Source organism: Somniosus microcephalus, chromosome 8 (genome assembly GCF_052327205.1).
Source record: "Somniosus microcephalus isolate GS21.2 chromosome 8, FLI_Smic_1.0, whole genome shotgun sequence".
Taxonomy (NCBI): Eukaryota; Metazoa; Chordata; class Chondrichthyes; order Squaliformes; family Somniosidae; genus Somniosus; species Somniosus microcephalus.
The window spans coordinates 190,390,682-190,415,067 of NC_140994.1; the positions used below are offsets into that span (position 1 = coordinate 190,390,682).

The 24,386-nt window shown below is 42.5% G+C and overlaps 1 protein-coding gene across 3 annotated transcripts in view; it reads right to left on the minus strand.

Annotated features, from left to right (window-relative positions):
- The window catches only part of LOC147113976 (uncharacterized), a 288,093-nt gene that overhangs the window by 254,797 nt on the left and 8,910 nt on the right, over positions 1–24,386 (minus strand). For all 3 annotated transcript variants that reach the window (XM_085995438.1, XM_085995439.1, XM_085995440.1), the window contains 2 exons: positions 16,489–17,192; positions 1,914–2,052 (listed from right to left, as the gene is read on the minus strand). In XM_085995438.1, coding sequence (XP_085851564.1) covers positions 1,914–2,052; positions 16,489–17,175 — 826 coding nt within the window. In that variant the 5' untranslated portion in view covers positions 17,176–17,192. The remainder of the gene's footprint in view (positions 1–1,913; positions 2,053–16,488; positions 17,193–24,386) is intronic.

Below are 24,386 nucleotides of genomic sequence, written 5' to 3' on the forward strand. Positions count from 1 at the left end.
CAAACTAGCAAAAAATATAAAAACAGACTGTAAAAGCTTCTATAGGTATGTGTGAAAATGAAATGAAAAGACTGGTGAAGGTAAATGTAGGTCATTTACAGTCAGACGGGAGAATTTATAATGGGGAATGAGGAAATGGCAGAGAAATTAAATAAATACTTTGTTTCTGTCTTCATGGAGGAAGACACAAAAAACCTCTCAGAAATACAAGAAAACCAAAGCTGTGGTGAGAATGAGGAACTTAAAGAAATTATTAGTAAAAAAAAGTACGAGCAAAATTAATGCGACTAAAAGTCGATAAATCCCAAGGACCGGATGACCTACATCCTAGGGTTTTGAAAGGTGGCCATTGGAATAGTGGACGCATTGGTTGTCATCTTCCAAAATTCTATAGATTCTGGAACAGTTCCTGCAGATTGGAGGATAGCAAATGTAACCCCGCTATTTAAGAAAGGAGGGAGAGAGAAAATGGGGAACTACAGACCTGTTAGCCTCACATCAGTAGTTGGGAAAATGCTGGAATCTATTATAAAGGATGCAATAACTGGGCACTTAGAAACTAATAGTAAGATTGGGCAGCGTCAACCTGGATTTATGAAAGGGAAATCCAGTTTGACAAACCTATTGGCGTTCTTTGAGGATGTAACTAGTGGAATAGACAAAGGGGAACTGGTAGATGTGGTGTATCTGGATTTTCAGAAGGCCTTCGATAAGGTCCCACACAAGAGGTTGGTGAACAAAATCAGGGCACATGGAATTGGGGGTAATATACTAACATGGATTGAGAATTGGTTAACAGACAGAAAACAAAGAGATGGGATAAACGGGTCTTTTTCAGGATGGCTGGCCGTGACTAGTGGGGTACCGCAAGGATCGGTGCTTGGGCCCCAGCTATTCACAATCTATATCAATGATTTGGATGAGGGAACTAAATGCAACATTTCCAAATTTGCTGATGATAATGTCAGTTGCGAAGAGGATATGAAGAGGCTTCAAGGGGATCTCGACAGGCTCAGTGAGTGGGTGAGAACATGGCAGATGGAATATAATGTGGATAAATGTGAAGTTATCCACTTTGGTAGAAAAAACAGAAAGGTAGAGTATTTCCTTAATGGTGAAAGATTGGAGAATGCAGATGCTCAAAGGGACCTGGGTGTCCTTGTACATGAGTCACTGAAAGTGACTGTGCAGGTGCAGCAAGCCATTAGAAAGGCAAATGGTATGCTGGCCTTCATTACAAGAGGATTTGAGTACAGGAGTAAAGAAGTCTTACTCCAATTATATAGGGCCTTGGTGAGACCACACCTGGAGTACTGTGTACAAATTTGGTCTCCTTACCTAAGGAAGGATATACTTGCCATAGAGGGAGTGCAAGGAAGGTTCACGAGATTGATTCCTGGGATGGCGGGACTGTCGTATGAGAAGAGATTGAGTAAACTAGGCCTGTATTCTCTTGAATTCAGAAGAATGAGAGGGGATCTCATTGAAGCCATCAAAATTATTACAGGGCTTGATAGGATGGATGCTGGGAGAATGTTTCCCTTGGCTGGGGAGTCTAGAACCAGGGGCCACAGCCTCAAGATAAAGGGTAGGTCATTCAGGACTGAGATGAGAAGAAATTTCTTCATAGAGGGTGATGAATCTTTGGAATTCTCTACCTCAGAGGGCTGTGGAGGCTCAGTCATTGGGTATATTCAAAACAGAAGTCGATAGATTTCTGACTAGTAAGGGCATCAAGGGATATGGCAATAGTGCCAGTGAAATGGAGTCGAGGCAGAAGATCAGCCATGATCTCATTGAATGGCGGAGCAGGCTCAAAGGACCGAATGGCCTACTCCTGCTCCTATTTCTTATGTTCTTATGTTCTAACCAGCTTCACATTTCTTTCTCAAATTTTGTATCTAAATACCTACCCTTCATCTTGGTGTGAATCATCAGCAGAGGATCAAGACAGACAGCACTGGGCCACCAAGGACGTCTGCTAAACTTCACCCATACCAAATCTCCAACCTCAAACGTTACTGGAATCACCTTCTTCCGCCTTCCAACACACTGAAACCAAAGTGACATGGTCAGAACAATATGCAATGCATTCTTGCAATTTAGTATACAGTACTGTATTCGCTGCTCACGATGCGGTCTCCTCTACATTGGGGGAACCAAACGCAGATTGGGTGACCGCTTTGTGGAACACCCCCTTTCAGTCCGTAAGGGTGACCCCGAGCTTCCGGTCACCTGTCACTTTAATTCTGCGCTCCACTCCCACTCTGACCTCAGCCTCTTGCACTGTTCCAACGAAGCTCAACGTAAGCTCGAGGAACAGCACCTCATCTTTCGATTAGGCACTTTACAGCCTTCTAGACTCAACATTGGGTTCAACAATTTCAGACCATAACCTCTGCCCCTATCATTTTTTTCCTCTCTCACTTGGCAGCTTTTGATTTTTCTGCCATTGCCATTTACACTTCATCTAGAGTCATCTTTTATTACTTAACTTGTCCCATTACCATCTCCTTTTGCTTTGCACCATCATCCCTTTTGTCTCTTAATCTCGCCTGCCTTCCATCCTATCAGACTTTCCCTTTTGTTCTTTCCTCCCCTCCCCCCACCCCTACACTTGCTTAAAAACCTGTTACATCTCCAACTTTTTCCAGTTCTGACAAAGGGTCATCGATCTGAAATGTGAACTCTGTTTCTCTCTCTACAGATGCTGCCTGACCTACTGAGTATTTCCAGCATTTTCCGTTTTTATTTAATGCATTATATTGTATTTCATAAATCTCACCGTACAGTTTTGAACTATAATCAGGGACAAACTGGCTAAGTTACTTCATTCCAAACCCAAATACTGCTTTACATTACAAGACATCCTTATTACAAATTCACATGGGGACAGATGAGCAGCTATATTATTGAGGAATAATTATCTACATAACTGAAATTTTGCATCTGGCTTACATTCAGCATGCCAGTAGTGCCTGGAAAAGTATCGAACATCGCTTAGGGTGCAAATCATGCCAAGTGGTTCAAATTTCAATGAAAAAATACAAACACACGTGGTGTATTTAACTCTGGGGAAAAAAAATCCCATTTACAAAATAAAGGAGCAATCACCATCGACAAAAACCCTTTCGATGCACAGTTTCCTTCATTCCTAACCACTATTTTAAGGCCACCTGTGTGGACATGTTGATTCACCAGCCTGTCCTTATCCCTTCAGTTATGTTTCTGCAAGAACTCTCACTGGTGCTTCTAGCCAACAATAAACAAATAAAAATAATAAAACATACATTAATGATTTGCATTTTATCCATTTTGGGACATCCCAAGGACATGAAAGGCACATGTCATTTCAGGGTTAAAAACCATGTTAGCCTTTAAATGTTGAGGGTTTGAAGGAAAGTGTTGGCACTCAAGTTTTTTTTTTTTTAAAAAGATCACTAAGATGAAAGGTGATTGAGATACTAATATTAGATATTGAAGTTGTTTTCCCCAAAGACTGTAAACAGTAAGCCTGTCTCAGTAATTGGTAAACACCTCACAGCCATTGGGATGGGAAGTCTTTGGTCCTGGGCACTTGGTAGAGACTGGCTGGCAGACTTTCCCTTCTAGTTGTCAACATGGAGGTAAAAACAGAGACAGAAACACTCACCGACACCCATGTCTAGCAATGGCTGTGAAGTCAGTCAGGTTTTTAAACAGAAAGCTAGGAGGGCAAACTTCTGCCAGGCTGAGAAGAACGTAGGAAGATACTGTACTTGGTAGTTATTTTGTTTAAGCCAAGCATCACATGTTCTTTTATTTTGTATTACATGAAGACAAGTTGTACTGAGTGAATTAAGTAAGTCCGATCGTAACTGTTGCACCTGCTGTGAAATAAAGCTGCTTAATGAGTCACATCTGGCCATGACTTATCGGGTGTTTCTTTTGGTCTACCTTCGAATAGATTGGAGCTTGTGCAAAAGAGATATATATCCAGTTCAGCTCACAAGGGGGTACTATTGTATAAGTAAATATCGAGTAGTGCAATTTGCTTTGGCATAAAAAGAGCTGTAGAATCCACTTATAGGAATGATGAGTAATTCCACTAAGCTCAAGAAGGAGTCTACAGGAGACCAAAATTATAATAGCACTTTATAAATGCAAGTTCTTTCCTTCTTCATATAGCGTTAACATAATACATCATCCCAAAGTTCTTCCCAGCAACAAAAATAGCATGAGAAAAGTAAAAATAGCAGGAGTAGATGAAGTGTTAGGAGTGGTGACCGTAGACAAGTTATGATCTGGAATGCACTGGCTGATGGGTGGTAGAAGCAACAACAACTTGTATTTATATAGCACCTTTAACGTAGTAAAACGTCCCAAGGCGCTGCACAGGAGTATTTTAAGACAAAAAAATGTGACACCGAGCCACAAGGATAAATTAGGGCAGGTGACCAAAAGCTTGGTCAAAGAGGTAGGTTTTAAGGAGCGTCTTAAAGGAGGAAAGAGAGGTAGCGAGGCGGAGGTTTAGGCAGGGAATTCCAGAGCTTAGGGCCGAGGCAACAAAAGGCACAGCCACCAATGTTGAGCATCCCTGATTATAATCGCTCAAGAGGGCAGAATTAGAGGAGCGCAGATATCTCAGGGGGTTGTGGGGCTAGAGGAGATTACAGAGATAGGAAGGGGTGAGGCCACGGAGGGATTTGAAAACAAGGATGAGAATTTTGAAATTGAGGCGCTGTTTAACCGGGAGCCAATGTAGGTCAGTGAGCACAGGGGTGATGGGTGAATGGGACTTGGTGCGAGTTAGGACACAGGCAGTTACATAGGGTGGAATGTGGGAGGTCAGCCAGGAGTGCGTTGAAAGAGTCAAGTCTAGAGGTAACAAAGGAATGGATGAGGGTTTCAGCAGCAGATGAGCTGAGGCAAGGGCGGAGACGGGCGATGTTAGAGGTGGAAATAGTAGGTCTTAGTTATGCTACGGATGTGTGGTCGGAAGCTCATTTCAGGGTCAAATATGACACCAAGGTTGCGAACAGTGTGGTTCAGTCTCAGACAGATGTTAGGGAGGGGGGTGAAGTCAGTGGCTAGGGAATGGAGTTTGTGGCGGGGGCCAAAAACAATGGCTTCGGTCTCCCCAATATTTAATTGGAGAAAATTTTTGCTCATCCATAACTGTATGTTGGACAAGCAGTCTGACAATTTAGAGACTGTAAAGTCTCAATAGTAACAAGTGTCAGCTGTGGCTCAGTGGTAGCACATCCATTTCAGAGTCAGAAGGTTGTGGGTTCAAGGCCCGCTCCAGAGACTTGAGCACATAATCCAGGCTGACACTTCAGTGCAGTACGGAGGCGGTGCTGTCGGAAGTGCAGTCTTTCAGATGAGACATTAAACAGAGGCCCGGCCGCCGTCTCAGGTTGACATAAAAGATCCCATGGCACTATTCGAAGAAGAGTAGGGGAGTTTTCCCGGTGTCCTGGCCAATACTTATCCCTCAACCAACACCTAAAACAGATGATCTGGTCATTTATTTCATTGCTGTTTATGCGAGCTTGCTGTGTGCAAATTGGCTGTCGCTTTTCCTTATATTACAACAGTGACTACAATTCAAAAGTACTTAATTGGTTGTAATGCACTTTGAGGTGCCCTGTGGTCATGATAGGCACTATATAAATGGAAGTCTTTTTTGTATACTTAACAAGGGAAAAATTGCAGGGTTATCAGGAAAGACCAGCAGAGTGGGACTAACTGGATAGCTCTTTCAAACAGCCAGCATAGACATAAGGGGGCAAATGAATTCCTACTGTGCTGTATGATTTTATAAAAAACAGGCTTGAAGACATTAAATTTGAGGAGGCTTTTGAAGTAGGGGGAGGCTGCAAGGTTAAGGGAAATCATTACAAGACAACAAAAGGCTCTATTGCTGAAGGTGGAACTGAAGGAGTGTGATTGCACAAGAGGCAGAGTTGGAAGAGAGAGTGAGCACTGGAAAATATGGTTGAAGAAGGTTGCAGACATAGGAGAGAGGCTAAAAGGTCTTGTAGAGGAGGACAGGGGGTTGGGGGATGGTGTGCCAATGAAGGTTGGTGAGCACAGGGGCAATGGCAGAGTAGAACAGGATGCAGCAGTGGGTTTTTGAACGAGTTAGAACATGTGAATGACTGAATGCAAGGTGGCGGCTATGGTAATTGCATCTGTAGTGTCTATGGCATGAGTAAAGGCCTCTCCTCTCTAACCAGCCTCAGCCATGCAGGTCAATCCATTTCCAGTGATCCCACCATATTAAACCTTCTTTGGAGAGTGCTCCACACATGCATGATTTTCTCTAACCATAAAGTACTCATACTCAGTACAGGAAACTTCGCGATATCCGGCACCGGCGTGATGCCGATCTATGAAAACTTCCGGACAGACCAGCACTAATGTTGAAGGATACGGAGGTATTCATCTCCGTATCGGACAACAAACACTGTTGCTTAGCAACCGCTTGTAAACAGTCGGCCCGTACCTTGGAAGCGTCTCTGTAGCTTAGCAACAGCTTCAGAGAGGCTTTCCAGAGACTGACTTTTTTTCTTCTCCTAGCATTTTTTTAAACAAAGAAAAAAAACCTAACAAAACAGCTGCTGATTTCTGCCGTTAGATTGAGGTTTCCGGCCATACAACCTCCGGATAAACCAAAGTTTCCTGTGCTGCTCAGCAATATAATGGACACTTTCAGTGATGTATTCTGAAGTGTAGGAGTTGAGAAGACAATCTGGTCACAGAGCAAAAAATATATATATAACCGACAGGATTGAACAGCACATCACACTTATAATGTCAGTGTTAAATGTAAAACTGAATCTCATTTGCATGTCATGCTATAGTTGCAGGTTTCCTGCCACAAGGATGCATTGTTGCACCTTCTAATTGAATCACCACTACTGGATCTCTGCCATACCACAAATTTACCTGGTCTACCTCTGCTACACAAACTAAGTAAACAAAAAATTGTCACATTTTTAATTTTCCAGTCATTTTTTTCCTCTTCTCCCGCATCTCAATTCCACCTTGGTTGACTTGCTCTTTAATGTTGCTTTGCTCTCCTGAGAATATTTCTATTCTGAACCACCCCTCCTCCCACCACTATCTAAGGCTTCCTAGTCTGCTCCAAATTTTAACTTTGCTTCCCAAGTTTGTTGCTATTGTTACTAGTCTCCCTGCCTTTTTTCCTGATGCCTTTGAATTTTGACCTGATTTTAGAGCTTTACTTCCCCAGTCCTCAAATTAGTGGCAACTCTGCAAAGGCTTCTCAAACTTTGCTGAACCTTCTGGGCCGACATTACCAAGGCTAAGATTTATTTTATTTTTTTAAATCAAGGCTCCCACAATTTAACTTTGCCGAGGCTTGAAGGACATTACTGAGGTTTTGCAGCACATTTCAGAATTTGACTCTACTTCAAGTGGCTACCCGAAGGTTTCCTACAGAGTTTTCTCTAAAGTAAAGTACCAACCCAGAAATTGTTCAGTAAAGACTGTTTCTCCTTTTATTATTCCTGGTTTGAAATTTCTTGATTTTTCCCTCGGTTCCATTTTCATCTCCCTCTCTTACCAGGGAGGTCTGCTTTCTGCTGTGATTTATTTATCTACTTTTCATTCCTCCCTGGTGATTCCTTTAACTAACTAGCACTTAAAGTTTACTCGTGTATTCTTTATTTATTGGTCATGCTCAATTAATGTTTTTTTTTTTTTTTTTTTTAATTTGTTCATTCGTTCTTTCACTGACCGAAGAGCAAAGGCCCGCAGTTCCAATTGCTCCCACGTATTTTCTTTCCTTCAGAATGCAGTGAATTTTGATTTGGGGAGCTCCTGGCATGTGTACACAATGCAGGAGTACCTGATAAAGGTTAATGAGCAGGGTAAGGACCTCTCGGGTCATAGTTGATCAATCATCAAAAGGCCATTAGGAAGGTACATAAAAGAGTTTTAGGTTGTACTGCTAGGACAATGCAATGCAAAACTAATTACATTATGCTTGGGCTGTACAAGGCCTTGGTAAAGAGCACACTTGGGTATGAAATCTAGTTTTAGTCCCCACTCATGGCAGGGAATATCAAGCTCCTGAAGAAGGTACAGAGGATTGGCGAGAGAGGCTCAAGAAGTTAGTGCTATTTTCATTAGAAAAATGCTGCTTTAGAGGACATTTCAGTAAGATTTTTAAAAATTACAGGATTAGGTTCTGTCCAGTTACATAGGTTATTTGAAATGAAAAGGGGTGAAAGGACTAGGGGGCATGTATAAAAAAATACTTAAGCAAAGATTTAGCCTAGCTGTTAGGAAGTATTTCTTTTCAAAGAGTGAACCCCCTCTAGAACAAATTACTAATGCATACGTTGAGTATTCTCTGCAGTTGTTCAAAAGGGATCTGGATAAGTTCCAAAGAGAGGACGTCACTTCCAGTTAAAAAGAGAGCAAGTCCCACGTTTGCAGGGATTAGTAGGATTATGTGCTACTGTGGTCTCCTGAAGATTTATTTGATTGCCTTAGCAGGTTGGAGAGCAATTTCCCCAGTTTTTCCCTAAATTGGCCTCAGTTTTTTTCCTCTCCCAGAAGATTGTATGACTTGGGAGTGGGTTGGGAATAGGAGGCCCAATGGTGTCCATGGCTGAATCATACCTGATTAGGTGGGACTGATGAACTAGATGGTCTTTTCCTATCTTCCTAGGCATATGCAAGTTTTATATTTCACTTTGAAATTAATTGTTCCTGGTTCCTTCATTCATTCATAGTTGGGAAATGTGTTAATTTATTACTTAGTTGTTCCCAATATCTGTTTATTAATTTATTGATCCTACTTACTGCGTCCACAACAGTATGCCCCCGAGACCCCATTTAATTTAACTGGTTAACTGCCATTTCAAATTTATCTGGAAAATATTATAAAAGTCTTGAAAATCCACTGCTTTTATTTTTAAAATTAAGGAAAACACAGGTGGCTACTGCTCTTATTGAATTAATAAGACAAAGTCCACATAAATTATGTTTACTTCATCCTCTAGTCTATATTTTCATTGTACCCTCAAAAACTTTTAGCAGGCTAATAAAACTGCTTGTCGTTTGCTAGTAAAAATCATGAGTGTGCGAAAGTGAAAGAGAGTGCAAGAGCGCGAACGAGAGAAGAGAACAAAAAGACATATGCATACACACACACTCACCTCCCCTTTTTCTAATTGTATTAATAAGCCTGTCCATCTCTGTTTCAGTTCTGAAAGGTCTGTACTCAAATATAAACTTATCTATTCTTTCCACAGGTGCTGACTGACCTGCTTTATGTTTCCAGCACTTTATTGTTGTTTCAAAAGTCTGTCTTTGTTGTATATAAAGGATCAATGCAAAATGAGTTTGGGCATCTGAACCAATTCCTAGCAGGAGTATGTTTGTGTGTGTGTGATAGGCCGATGTAGCAGAGCCTGGTCTCCAATCGTCTTGGATCCCCTTGCCATTGGACCAAGACCTTGCTCTGTCAAGCCCGTGTGGTAGCTGGTGTGCAACGGCCACCCCACGTTAAAAGAATTCACGCACAGGCATCTTCCACCCATTAAAATGAAGTTTGAGACCTGGAACGTCAGGAATCTCATGGACAACCCCAACAGCGACAGATGGAACGCCATACTGCTCACCGTCTGCCCCATCTGTGACAGAGTCTGTAGGTCCCGCATTGGACTCATCAGTCACCTGAGAACTCATTTTTAGTGTGGAAGCAAGTCATCCTCGGTTCCGAGGGACTGCCTAAGAAGAAGAAGAGTGGAAACAAGTCACAGCACAAAACAACTGGATTTTTTTTTTTTTTACAAATTAGCAATCTCAAGAGGTAGTGTGGGAAAGGGAAATGGTGTATACTGATATAGAATGGCTTCTGATATTGGGTCTATGGTATATTGTTGGGGAAGAGTAGAAACTGCTATACTTTGCATATAGCCATCCCTATACTCGCACTGGTATTCTTGATGTTGACAGAGTAGAAAAAGACATCCTCGACTTGATAAGCACAATAATGCATCAAAAGATAACAGCAAAGGTACAGTGGTTTATAACAACCTGGGCCCAGAGATTGGACTAGAGCCTTAAAATCACTAAATAATCAGGTTGACTGTTTTTTTAAAAAATACTTGCTGTGGAATTCCTAGGAGCAGTTTTATTTTGATATAGGTCCATTTGCTTGCAACACCTGTTATGGCAGACACCAGTAAATATGCTCCATCTAGTTCATGTACAATGTCTACAATGAAGGATTAAGAATGATGCAAGTGCACAGCTGTCTTTATCAGATTTAACATTATGGCTAACTATAGATGAACAGGATTGTTAAATCTAATAAAAACAGAAGATTGAAACTTGCCATGAAAACACAGCCTTGACAACTAAATAAATAATAAAAACCCAAATCATGCACCGCCTAAACACCTGACTCTTCATATATTCCAAACATGATGAGTTGCAACTCTAAGAATATTTGGAAAAAATGAGAACACCCTTACTAAAAAATTGATGGCTTACTGTTTATATCAATAGAACAAACTGAATATGTTTTAGTGCTCTATTAGCTAGCATAAGAAACAAGAGCAGGATTAGGCCATAAAGCCCTTCGAGCCTGCTCCGCCATTTAATGAAGATCATGACTGAGCTACTACATCAACTCCACTTTCCCACCCTATCCCTATATTCCCTTGGTGCCCAAGAATCTATCGATTTCAGTTTTGAATATACTCAATGACTGAGCATCCACAGCCCTCTGGGGTAGAGAATTCCAAAGATTCACAACCCTCTGAGTGAAGACATTTCTCCTCATCTCAGTCCTAAGATGCTTATCCAAAGGGTGGATTGACATCACAAAAGCAACATATCAATTAATAATAATGGGGGTGACCTATTAGAGGTATTTAAAATTATGAATGGATTTGATAGGGTAGACAGAGAGAAGATGGCCAGAATTTTCCCCTAAAAAAAACAGGTGGGTTTGGAGCATGGGGCAGTTAAAAAGTGTTAAAAATGGGATTGCCCAACCTGATCCCGCCTCCAACCCGCCCACTTCCGGTTTTACTGGAGGTGGGACGGGGCAGGGCGGGCGACCAACCCACTGCCAGGGGCCAATATTGTAATGAGACTGGAAGCCTCTTTTTTCCCCCTCCATTTTGTGCTTAACTGCATGTGGATGGGTTTCACACAATTCCTGAAACCTGGCAGTTAAACAGAGGCAGGGACTGCGGCATCCAACTGGTAAGTAGCTTTACACCTACCTCCTGGATCCAGGGTCCGGACCATATCCACCCCCCGGCGATCGGAGACCCCACCACGAGGCCTCCGATCACATACCCAGGCCTCACTCCACCCTTGGTCGACCGCGACCACCCAACACTGACACCCCTCCCCACTCCCTAGCCAACCCCTCCCCACGATCCCCAGCCGACCACACCCCCTTCCCGATGCTCTCTCCGTTCCCCCGCAATCCCCAAACCCTGCCAATGCTCTCTCCCCCTCCTCAATCCCCAACCCCTGCCGATGCTCTCTTTTCCCCCCGCCTCCCGATCCCAGACACCTGCCGATTCTCCTCCCTCGATCCCTCCCCAGACCGGCTCCTCGCTTCAGAGGCCTACCCACCTGCAGCCAGCCTCTCAAGTCGGTTGTCTGTGGGCAGGAATAGGAGGCCTTACATTCAAATCAGGCACTGCCGTTAAAGTTGGCAGGGCCTGCGGGAAACCCGGCCTCAGAGGCCCTCCGCCCCTAACCCGCCTGCCTGGGAAAAATACCAGCCAATGTTTCCATTTGTAGGAGTTCAAAATTAGGGGTCATAAATATAAGAGAGCATGGATAAGGTACTAAATGAATACTACGAATCGGTCTTCACTAGAGAAGAGGATGCTGCCAATGTAGCAGTAAAGGAGGAAGTAGTAGCAATATTGGATAGGATAAAATAAATAAATAAATAAAAAAGAGGGACTTAAAAGGTTGGCAGTACTCAAAATAAAAAAGTCACTCGTTCCGGATGTGATGCATCCTAGGTTACTGAGGGAAGTAAGGGTAGAAGTTACAGAGGCTCTGGCTACAATCTTCCAATGCTCCATAGATATGGGGGCGGGTGCCAGAGGACTGGAGGATTGCAAATGTTACACCCCTGTTCAAAAAAGGGGAGAGGAATAACCAGGCAACTACAGGCCAGTCAGCCTAATATTGGTGGTTTAGACACAATAGCCCTGAAATTGCAGTCGGCGGCATAGCTAATGGCCCAGAAATTCGGGCCGGGGGCTTCCCGCGGGTGCAAGCCCCCGACCTGCACTTACCTAGCGTGCCGGCCGTTGAGCTGTGGGCCCCCGTGGGATTCCGATCCTGGGCCTCCTCCAACTGCCGGCGCGCAGTGCTTGTGTATCCCAGGGGCGCAGTTAGTTCGATGCGTCCCCTGGGATCACGTGGGCCATGGAGAGCCAATCGGAGCAAGGAATGCTTCATTCATAAGTTTGACAGGAAGGGCTGTCAAACTTATAAATACTACAAGCCCCAAAACATCACTAAATCTTCAAATAATTTTTTTTTTTTTTTTATAAAAACCATCACATTTTTTAAATAAACTATAAATTACATGAAATAACTATTTTAAACAATAATTTACATTTTTGAAAAAAATAATTTTATTTTCTAACGGGGCTAAAAATAAACTTACCTTTCTTTAAAGTATTTAAAAATAATAAACCTGTGGAAAAAATGTTTTAATTTTAATTAATTCACCACTTACCTTGTAAAAAGCAGGCCTTGCGACTGCTTTTTACATGTGTAACTTCTGGAGACTTACCCTCCCGGGAAAACCTGCAAATAAAAAACGCAAGTTCGATGCGCACGCGCAGCCTCTCCTGCACACGCATTCGAACTCTGAACCCCTTCTTTCAGGGGAACGGAAGTGCCGGTTTCCCGCGCATGCGCAGTGCATGCAGGAAACTGGCACTTCCATTGGGCTTACGGGCGAGTACCCCGTGCGTACTCACCCGCGGAGACCCGAATTTCTGGGCCAATGAGTATGCCACCGATCTCCAAATGAAATCCGCACTTACCTCGTGCAAAGCCCCAAGCAAAAATTTGTTTTGAAATGCTGCGGAGTTGTGCGTTAGCATACCTGGGATCACATGGGGCAGTGCTCTTTTCACTAGCCAATCAGGAAACATAGAATTATTATGGAAACATAGAATTATTATGTATTGCAACTTGTAAATTAAACAGTGTGATACTAATTATATTTATTTGACCAGTACAATATTTGGCTTTAAAAAGCACAGGGAATACTTTGGAGTAAGTAGAGTTATTTACTGGAAGATTCTGCAAGATTAAAAAAAAATTAAAATTATCTCATCCCTCAAACCGAGCCTTTACAGCTGCCTGGTGGGTTCTTCTACGTGTTAGTTTTTTAATTATTGACAATTTTCTCATCTCCTCCCCCCCCCCACTCCTTACGTTGTGTAAACAGGCTCCTGCGCCTGTTTGCACCAACCATAAAACTTTCCAGCGCAGTTGGTGGGCAATTAGCCCAACTTTGCGCCAGCAGTGAGGATTTGAAAGTTGCAGCGGATCATTTTTCTATTCAGAACTTGACAGATCGCAAGTTCCGGATTTAGCGCATGCAGAAATCCCAAACTTGGCGTCAATTTCAAAAGGCGGTATGACGGCATATTCAGAGTACGCTATCATACTGACTGCAAAATCAGGACCAATAATATGGGACAAAATGAATTGGCACTTGGAAAAGTATGGGCTAATAAACGAAAGTCTATGTATTTGTTAAAGTAAAATCGTGTTTTTTAATGCAGTAACTAAGAGGGTTGATGAGGGTACAGGTGGGACCCCGGTAATCCGGCACCCTCGGGACAAGGCCGGTGCTGGACCATTGATAATTCCGAACCACTGAAGGTTAGGTAAATAACACCTAAAATAACAATATTATGTACAATATTATGTTTGTTTATATCGCAGGAAACGGTGGCGCCGCCGAGCGGCTGCTCCGCAAACTAAAGACCGCTGGTTTCAATTTGTGCCGGACCACTGAAGGTGCCGGACCGTCAGGTGCTGGATTACCGGGGTTCAACCTGTAGTACAGTTGATATTGTGTATATGGGCCTTCAAAAGGCATTTGATAAAATAGAAAAATTAATGCCCATGGTATTAAAAGGGACAACGGCAACAGGGATACAAATTTGGCTAAGGGACACAAAGCAAATAGTGGCAAACTGTCGTTTTTCCAGACTGGAATTATACAGTGTTGTTTCCCAGGGGTCAGCATTGGGACCACTGCTCTTTGATACATATTACAGGAAACTTTCTGATATCCGGCACTGACGAGACCGAGCTGGTGCCGTACCATCAAAAGTGCCGGATATACCAGCGTTAATGTTGAGAGATACGGAACTGAAAAGCTCCGTGTGAATCAACAAACCCTGTTGCTTAGCAACAGCTTCAAAACAGGCAGCTGCAAGCGTCTCTAGCTGAAGCTGTTGCTATAGCTACAGACCTCGCAGTGCCTGACTGGGGGAAAAAAAAAAAGCAACGAGAACTAAAAAAAACGTATAGAAAACGGCTCCTGATTTTTGCCGTTAGATCGAGTATTCCGGACATATAACCTCCGGATAAACCAAAGTCTCCTGTAATGACCTGGACTTTGGTATATAGGACAAAAAGTTTGCAGGTGACACAAAACTTGGAAATGTAGTAAACAATGAGGAGGATAGCAACAGGCTTCAAGAGGACACAGACATATGGCAGATGAAATTTAACAGAGAAGTGTGACGTGATCATTCTTCCTATCAAAATGTAAGAGAGGCAATACAGGTAGACTATCCTTTATCCGAAAACCTCGGGACCAGCCATGTTTCGGTTTTCGGAAAATTTCGGATTTCAGAAGGTATTTTATAAGACTGGGAAATTTGTCGGGGGTGGGGGTCGGCGGGGGGTCGGGGTCGGCGGGGGGGGGGGTCGGCGGGGGGGGGGGGTCGGGGTCGGCAGCGCAAGTCGTGCGCCACTCTGGTCATGTCGTGCGCACGACTTACGCTGAACGAAAAAACTTTTCGGTTTTTAGAGGTTTTCGGAAGTTCGGATAAAGGATAGTCTACCTGTATAAACTAAATGATACAATTTTAAAGGGGAGGCAGAAACAGTGTATGTGCACAAACCTTTGGGCGTGGCAGGACAAGTTGAGAAGGCTGCTAAAAAAGCATATGGGATCCTTGGCTTTAGTAACAGAGGCATAGAGTACAAAAGCAAGCAAGTTATGCTAAACCTTTATAAACACTGGTTAGGCTGGAGTAGTGTGTTCAATTCTGGACACTACACTTTAGATAGAATGTCAAGGCCTTAGAGAAGGTGCAGAAGAGATTTAAGAGAATGGTACCAGGGATGAAGGACTTCAATTATGTGACTGGAGACTGGTCCTGATTTTGCGGTCAGTATGACAGCTTACTCTGAATATGCCGTCATACCGCCTTTTGAAATTGACGCCAAGTTTCGGATTTCTGCATGCGCTAAATCCCAAACTGTTCTCCTTAGAACAGAGAAGGTCAAGGGGAGATTTGATACAGGTGTTCAAAATCATTAGCGGTTTTAAAAGATTAAATTGGGAAAAACTGTTTCCAGTGGCAGAAGGGTCGGTAACCAGAGGACACAGATTTAAGGTGATTGGCAAAAGAACCAGAGAAGGCATGCAGGAAACATTTTTTTATGCAGAAGTTGTTATGATGTGGCCTACAAGTCTTCACTAAAGGATTAAAGAGATATGCGAACAGGGCAGGCACATGGGATTAAGACAACTGCTTGTGTGGAGGACAGACACCAACACAGACTGATTGCAATATGGAAGCAGACATTTGGCCCAGTTGGTTTACTATGGCTCAGGCTAGACGGTCAGCTGACTCCAGCCATAATGTCCATGTTAATCATTAAAGCACCTCAAATACCACCCTCTGACCCCAGCACAAACATCAACAACAACTTGCATTTATATAGGATCTTTAACGTGGAAAACCACCCCAACACATAAAATGCCCTTCATTTTAACATTGTTGGGTCAGAATTTATATTTAATGGCTTAAACTGTATAAAATATTCTCCCCCCAACTGCTTGAACCCAACAGTTATTTATAGCTTTCCTGCCTTGCTTATCACAATATACACGCTGGGCCTGGCAGTTCAACACGTGAAAGGTGAAAACTACAACTCCCAGGATGGACCTCTCATATTCACAGCAGGAGCTCAAACTCACCACTCCCTTTCTATGCAATTGCTATGTTACATGGATTGTCATGATCCACTCTAGCTTTTCTAATTCCACAGGAGCAGGGTGAAAGCAGCTCCCTTCATACAAGCAGCAACATTTGGTTTAGTTTGCAAAAACAACCAGTGCCCCAAAATGTATATTTTATGTACACCATATTAAACATATTAGAAGAAATTCATCCAGTCAAACCTAGGCTCTGTTTGTATAATAGCAACACTCACGTTCTTTTTTCCTTCCACTGGAGCTGGGGGATAGGAGGCCATCGTGTTGTCCACTTTCTGTTCAAATTCATGGGAAGGACTGTATTTAACACTCTTCTTTCTCATTCTTTTTGCTCTGTGCATTACTGGTACTTCTACCTCTTTGATGACTAGAGGTTGCTCTTCAGAATCTTTCACATCCTCTGTTTCCACCTCACTGCAGATAGATGACTCAAACATCATCTTTCCATTCATAACCATTTTAGTTATCTTTAACTTCAACTCTGGTGAACCATTCTGCGTAGAATCCGATTCTGGAGAAGTGCGACTGCCTCTGTCAATTGCACAATAGTCCAGGGTAGGAGAGCCCTCAGGGGATTCAGACCACTGTTTTGTCTCTGGGGGCTCAGAAAACCGAGTAGGAATCATAGAAGCTAGATCTTGAAGCTTGCGAAGTGGAATGTAGGATGGTGCTGAAACTCGTCCGTTAAATGCTGGTTGTGCACCATCCTGTGAATCAGTGGAAAGCTCTACAGCACTTCTGTCCTGCAGATTACAGCGCTCTTGTCCACAAATACTCTGTCCTGTCCTGCAGCCTGTGCCATTACTCTCAGAAACATTAAAACCCAATGAATTTGAAAACTGTTGCGGATTAGCAAAAGGCAAAGCGCTGCCCACAGTCAATTCATAGTCACAGGCATGATCCATCTTGCCCTAGTGTCACCCTAAGAGAGAAGAAAAAGCAACTGGTTATAGAACTGTCAAACTTAAAAACCTGTAATGTTAAATATATCAGTGCATATAGAACAATTCTTACCAAGCCTCTATACTGTATAAGGTTATTTAGAAGACTTCAAAATCACTTTTGACATTGAGGTGACCCTACACCATCACAAAACCATATTGCGACACTTGTTAATCAAGAATTTGTGTAAATCAGCAAAAAAAGCTCAAAAGGGCAATTCTTGCATTTCTAAAGTCATGCTGTGGCAACAGTCACAAAGCACTACTTCCGGCCTCACTGGACAATGAAGATATAATAAATTATGAGATTAATCTTTAGTTTTCTTAATCTTAGATTTTCCCACAATTGTGTGTATTCTCTGGCAAAATTATATAAATTGGATTATTACAGATGCATTAATGAAACCCAACAGTATTGTCAATTCTGCAACAAATGTTCCAAACCTCAGTATAGTCACAGATTGTTGCAAGTTACTTTGTCCTATATGGGTCATAATTTGGAAAGAAAAACAGTATCTTAAGGTGACACTTAAAAAAGTCACCGTGCTCATCGCATAACTCTCAAATAACGTCTTTCAACACAAAATCGAACAGAACAGTCTGTGTTTCTTGAGATATAACAGATCCCAATCATAAATCTTCCCAACTCCCTTCCTAAAGACATTAACTTCTTTTTGGGACCAGGCATCCTCCTGTGTCCAAGAAGCCACTCTTCAGGTGTGAGCAGAGACCATGAGTGTTATTAGGCTCTTGAATCAGAAGGGGCATCATAGTCAAGCCCAGCCCTGATCTCATCCATCAACCACATATGTGCATTTCCAGCAGAGTTCATTTTACCAAGAAGTTTGAATGTAGACCAATTTTATCTACAGGATGTATTGCAGCAACTTGCCAAGGCTTCTTCAGCCACACTTCCTACACCAGTGACCTCCACCACCAAGAAGGACAAGGGCAGGAGGTGCATCAAGTTCCCCAAATCACACACTATCCTGACTTGAAAATATAGCCATTCTGTCATTGTTGCTGGGTCAAAATCGTGGAACTTCGTACACAACAGCATTGTGGGAACACTTTCACCACACAAAATCCAGCAGTTCAAGGCCCACCACCATCTTCTCAAGGGAAACTAGGGATGGACAATAAATGCCAGCCTTGCCAGTGATGCCCAATTCTTGAAAATGAATTCAAAACAGTCTGAAGGAGACAGTTGTGGAATGGATAGATATTCAAGAGCATGTTGGCTCACACTAAAATCTGCAAAGTACTGCAAGGTTTTGGAGGAAATGCCTCACTTGGAGATAGTTGTCAAAATTCACTTCTCCTAGTACTGATTGTGCTGGTACAGTAGATATCTGTCAGCCAACAAGTGGAAAGACATTATCTGGCTGGTGTAATAGGATGATCACTTTCTCAGGTCAGGCTCTGGATCCATCCAAGCCAAGCCCTCCAGGAAACTCCCCGTTGTGCTAGATTTGGGAAAGGGTTGATACACCTGGGATGCCTGTAGGGAGGCACATATACATATGATATACGGCACAGAACCAGGCCAGTCGGCCCAACTAGTCCATTACCAGCGTTTATGCTCCACACAAGCCTCCTCCAGTCTTTCCTCATCTAAATCTATCAGCATAACCCTTTCTCCCTCATATGTTGTCCAGCCTCCCCTTAAATGCATCTATACTATTTGCTTCACCGCTCTCTGGGTAAAGAAGTTTCTTCTGAATTCCCTATTGGATTTCTTGGTGACTATCTTATATTGATGGCCTCTAGTTATGCTCTTCCCCACAAGTGGAAACATTCTCTTTCTATTCACTATCAAAACCTTTCATAATTTTAAAGACCTCTATTAGGTCACCCCTCAGCCCTCTTTTTTTCAAGAGAAAAAAAGAGACCCAGCCTGTTCATCCTTTCCTGATATGTATACCCTCGCATTTCTGATATCATCCTTGTAAATCTTCTCTGCACCCTCTCCAGTGCCTCTCTCATTTTTATAATATGGCAACCAGAACTGTATGCAGTACTGTGGTCTAACCAAGGTTTGATACAGGTTTAGCATAACTTCCCTACTTTTCAATTCTATACATCTAGAAATAAACTCTAGTGCTTGGTTTGCTTTTTTTAATAAATGGTCTTGCTAACCTGCGTCGCAACTTTTAGTGATTTATGTATTTGTACTCCTAGATCCCTTAGACTCGCCCCCTCCAAATGATGTGACCTTCCTATTCTTCCTACCAAAATGTAATACCTCACATTTATTGGTGTTGAACTTCATTTGCCAATTATATGCCAAATCTGCAAATGTCCTCCTGTAACTTGTTTCAATCCTCCTCAGTATTGACTATCCCCCCCAATTTGGGGTCATCTGCAAATTTAGATATATTTGCAGCAATATTTTTTTTTTTTTTTTTTTTAAACTGTTAAGTCAGTTAAGTTCTTTAATGTGAGTCAGCCTTGGCTCAGTGGTAACATTCTCACCTGTGAGTCACAAGGTTATGGGTTCAAGCCCCACTCCACAAAGGCTGACACTTCAGTCCAGTCCAGAGTGCTGTCTTTGGCTAAGATGTTAAACCCAGCTCCCAGCTCAGGTGGACATAAAAAATCCCATGCTACTCTTCAAAGGAGAGCAGTGGAGTTCCCTTAATGTCCTGGTCAACAATTATCCCTGAACTAACTCCACTGAAAACAAGTTACCTAGTCATACATTTCATTGCTGTTCATGGGACCTTGCTGTGTGTAAATTGGCTGTCGCATGTCCCCACATTACAAGTGATTACACTTAAAAGTACTTCATTGGCTGTGAAATGCTTTGGAAAATCCAGAGGTCCTGAATGACACTATATACAGTAAATCTTTATTGTGGATAACTTGGGCAATGCCTACATCATTGCAGAACAAAAATACTACATTTTTAGTAATTTATCATCACCTTCAAGAGCATTTTATTGGACTATATAAGGCATAATTGTCATCTTGCCCCAACAAACCTAAGAAGCTTTATCAACTAGCAGCGTATAACAGAATTTTCACACATACATACGCTTATTGGAAACTTGCTGTACTGCTATCTTTGAGCTGCTTGTTGGTGCTCAATGCACCCAGCTTGCCAATTTTGAAAAAGGGAATTGAATATATACTTGAAAAGGAAAAAATTGTGGGGCTATGGGGAAAGAGCAGGGGAGTGGGATTAATTGGATAGCTCTTTCAAAGAGCCAGCACAGTCACGATGGGCTGAATGTCCTCCGGTGCTCTTATGATTCTATGAAAACATGTAGCCCCATATCATTATAAAACAATTCTTTCTTTAAACTCCACTGGTCCTAAACAAGATATGGGCTAAATATTTTCTTAAAAGATAATCCATGGCAGGGTTCGAGTGAAGAAGAAGGCAGACACCATTTTCAGTGACTTAACACTAAATAACTTCAGTACAACATGAAGCACTTAAGGTGCAACTTGGAATAAGTAATTTCTGAGACAGGTTTCCACCTACCCAGGATTGAGCTTATGTCCAGTATATATAAAAGATTAAAATCATTCCGATTTAGTCTCATGCCTTTAAAGCAAAGAGTTACCAGTAAAAGAAATGTCAACTACAAAGACTAAACAATTGATAATTTGCAAGGGAGCTCAGACTAAATCTAAACACAGCTTAAAAAGGACAGAAAGCACACAATTTACTTAATAACACTAACAAATTGCAAACAAAAAAGAATCTGTATAAAGATAATAATTAAGATAAGAAGTTGAAGCAAAAGCTCATTATACTCAACAAGTCCACCCTTTTTTGAAGCACAACCAGAACATCAATATTGTAAGGATTCACAAGCAATTCACATCAGAAATGCAGTCAATTCACAGGACTCCACTAAGATTACAGACTTGTGCCATTTACTAAGTAACAAGTCTTGGATGTGAAGAAGAAAATAGCAGACAATAAACACAAATTTCAAAAAGGTGGGCTCGAAAGTGAAAATAGAAAGCTTTCCCGATAATAACAATTACATCTTTAGCCGAGCACTTATGCAGACTTACATTATCCCACCCTCCAAAACAAGAGCAATATTTGCGACTCAAATCTTCTTTTAAATAAAAAAGCATTATGTCGAATTGATGTTGTAATTTAGCAGAGTTTTGAAAATTCTAACAACTTGTATTTATATAGCGCTTTTAACATACTAAAACATCCCAAGGTGCTTCACAGGAGTATTGCAAGACAATAAATTTGACACCGAGCCACATAAGGAGAAATTAGGGCAGATGACCAAAAGCTTGGTCAAAGAGGTAGGTTTTAAGGAGTGTCTTAATGAAAGAGAGAGAGGGGTTTAGGGAGGAAATTCCAGAGCTTAGGGCCTAGGCAGCAGAAGGCACAGCCACCAATGGTTGAGCAATTATAATCAGGGATGCTCGAGGGCAGAATAAGAGGAGCGCAGATACCTTGGGCAGGGGGGGGTTGTGGGGCTGGAGGAAATGAGAGAGATAGTGAGGGCCGAGGTCATGGAGGGATTTAAAAACAAAGGATGAGAAAATTGAAATTGAAGCATTGCTTAACCGGGAGCCAATGTAGGTTAGCGAGCACAGGGGTGATGGGTGAACGGGACTTGGTGCAAGTTAGGACAAGAGCAGCTGAGTTTTGGGTGACCTCAAGTTTACGTAGCGTAGAACCTGGGAGGCCAGCCAGGAGTGCGTTGGAATAGTCAAGTCTAGAGGTAACAAAGGCATGGATGAAGGTTTCAGCAGTGGATGGGCTGAGGCAGGGGTGGAGATGGGCAATGTTACGGAGATGGAAATAGGCGGTCTTAATTATGCCATAGGTATGTGATCAAAAGCTCATTTCAGGGTCAAATATGACACCAAGGTTGCGAACAGTGTGGTTCAGCCTCAGACAGATGTTAGGGAGAGGGCTGGAGTCAGTGGCTAGGGAATGGAATTTGTGGCAGGTACCGAAAATAATGGAAAATATTTAATTGGAGAAAATTTCTGCTCATCCAGTACTGGATGTCTGACAATTTAGAGACCGTGGAGGGGTCAAGAGAAGTGGTGTTGAGGTAAAGCTGGGTGTCGTCAGCGTACATGTGGCAACTGACGCTGTGTTTTCGGATGATGTCGCCAAGGGGAAGCATGTAGATGAGAAATGGGAGGGGGGGGGGGGGCCAAGGATAGATCCTTGGAGGACACCAGAGGTATTGATGCAGGAGCAGGAAGATAAACCATTGCAGGTGATTCTCTGGCTACGATCAGATAGATAAGAATGGAACCAGGCAAGTGCAGTCCCACACAGCTGGACGACAGTGGAGAGGCACTGAAGCTGGATGGAATGGCCAACCATGTCAAAGATTGCAGACAAGTCGAGAAGGAGGAGGAGGGATAGTTTACCTTTGTCAGTCACAAAGGATGCCATTTGTGACTTTGATGATAGCTGTTTCGGTACTGTGGCAGGGGCGGAAACCTGATTGGAGGGATTCAAACATGGAGTTGCGGGAAAGATGGGCACGGATTTGGGAGGCGACAACATGTTCAAGGACTTGAGAGGAAAGGGAGGTTGGAGATGGGGAGGTTGGAGATGGGGCGGTAGTTAATTTAATTTTAAAAATCCTACTCTAAAATTCTGGAATTTAAAAAAAATCTTGGCCACTAGCTGTTAGGGTCAGTTAAGACAATGGCTCAGATTTTGTGGTCAGCGGGCCCTGGAACGTGCAGTGACTAGAAATTCAAAACAGCGAGGGACCTGTGAGAACAGGGAAAGCAACTGTTTATCTCCTTAACCAATCAGATTGAAGAATCCTTACCGAAACACGCAGTCTGAACCAGGAAGTGCAAGTTAGAATAGTTAATTCAATGCCAAACTCACGTACAGAAAGTAAAATAAAGAAAGGTGGGATTAAGAGAAAGAGATAAAAGAAACAAAGTTTCAAAAAAAGTGATATTTAAATTTCTTTATTTTTTTAAATCTCCAACAATAATTAAAATATGAAGGAATGAGACTCCACTTTTAAAAGTTAATTTTCAGTGCCAGAGAGGTTGTTTGGCAGTAATTAAGACTTATCACACCATTAAAAACTCACTTACACTTGAATGGACAAGCCCTAACTTTTTCTGGCGCGTTTAGTGGGTATATATCACAAATACTTCAACATCACGCCCTTTCCATGTATTTGAATGCAGAGTCTCTCAGCAAGATACTGTTATAGTGAAGCTTCTGGAGAAGCAGGGTAACTCAGACAGCAACTTCCTGATTTCCGCATTTAACTGCGCATGTGCCATCGGCGGAAGTTGCGGTCAGATTTACTCTTCAGTAATGGTGAGTGTTGATAGCCTCAAGCGCTCACCGTTATTTTTACCATAAAGTCCGGGCCATTACGTTGTTTCTGGCCACAGAGCTACTGCATCAAATTGCTTCAACTGACAATGTTATTCAGACAGACCACAAAATAGATGGAGCAGGAGTAAAATAAAATCACACTGGTACAGGAGAAAGTGTTTCTCTCAGGTTGGGAAGAGGCACATTATTAGGGGAAAGTAGAGAGCTTTAGTCTGAATTGAACTGTGCTGAGAATTTTCTGTTTTTATTGCCCATCTACCCTCTCGGGTGGGCACAAAAGACCCCACAGCACATTTCAAAGAAAAGCAGTAGAGATATCCCAGTGTGCTGGCTAATATTTAATCCTCAACCAATGTCACTAAAAAAAATTACCTGTTTATTTATCTCACTACTGTTTGCGAGACCTTCCTGCTGTGTTTTCCTAAATTGTAACAGTGATTACATTTCAACGCTACTTAATTGGCTATGAAGTGCTTTGGGACATCCTGAAGTTGTCACCAATGTTCCCTGTAAGCTGCGCCGCGCTCCAGGGAACTGGCGCAGCCAGCTTTTCAATACAAAAACCGCACATGCACGGTATTTTGAATGACACGCGCAGCTCCTTAAAAGGAGGGAACATCGGTTGTCACCTCCGTAAACTTGAGCTCATCCAATACTCTGCTGCCCATATCCTAACTCGCACCAAATTCCATTCACCCATGCTTACTGACCTACATTGACTGGCAGTCCGACAATGCCTCGAATTTAACATTTTCATCCTCATTTTTAAATTCCTCCATGGCCTCGCCCCACCCCATCTCTGTAACCTCCTCCAGCCCTACAACCCCCCACTTCGAGATCTCTACACTCCTCCAAT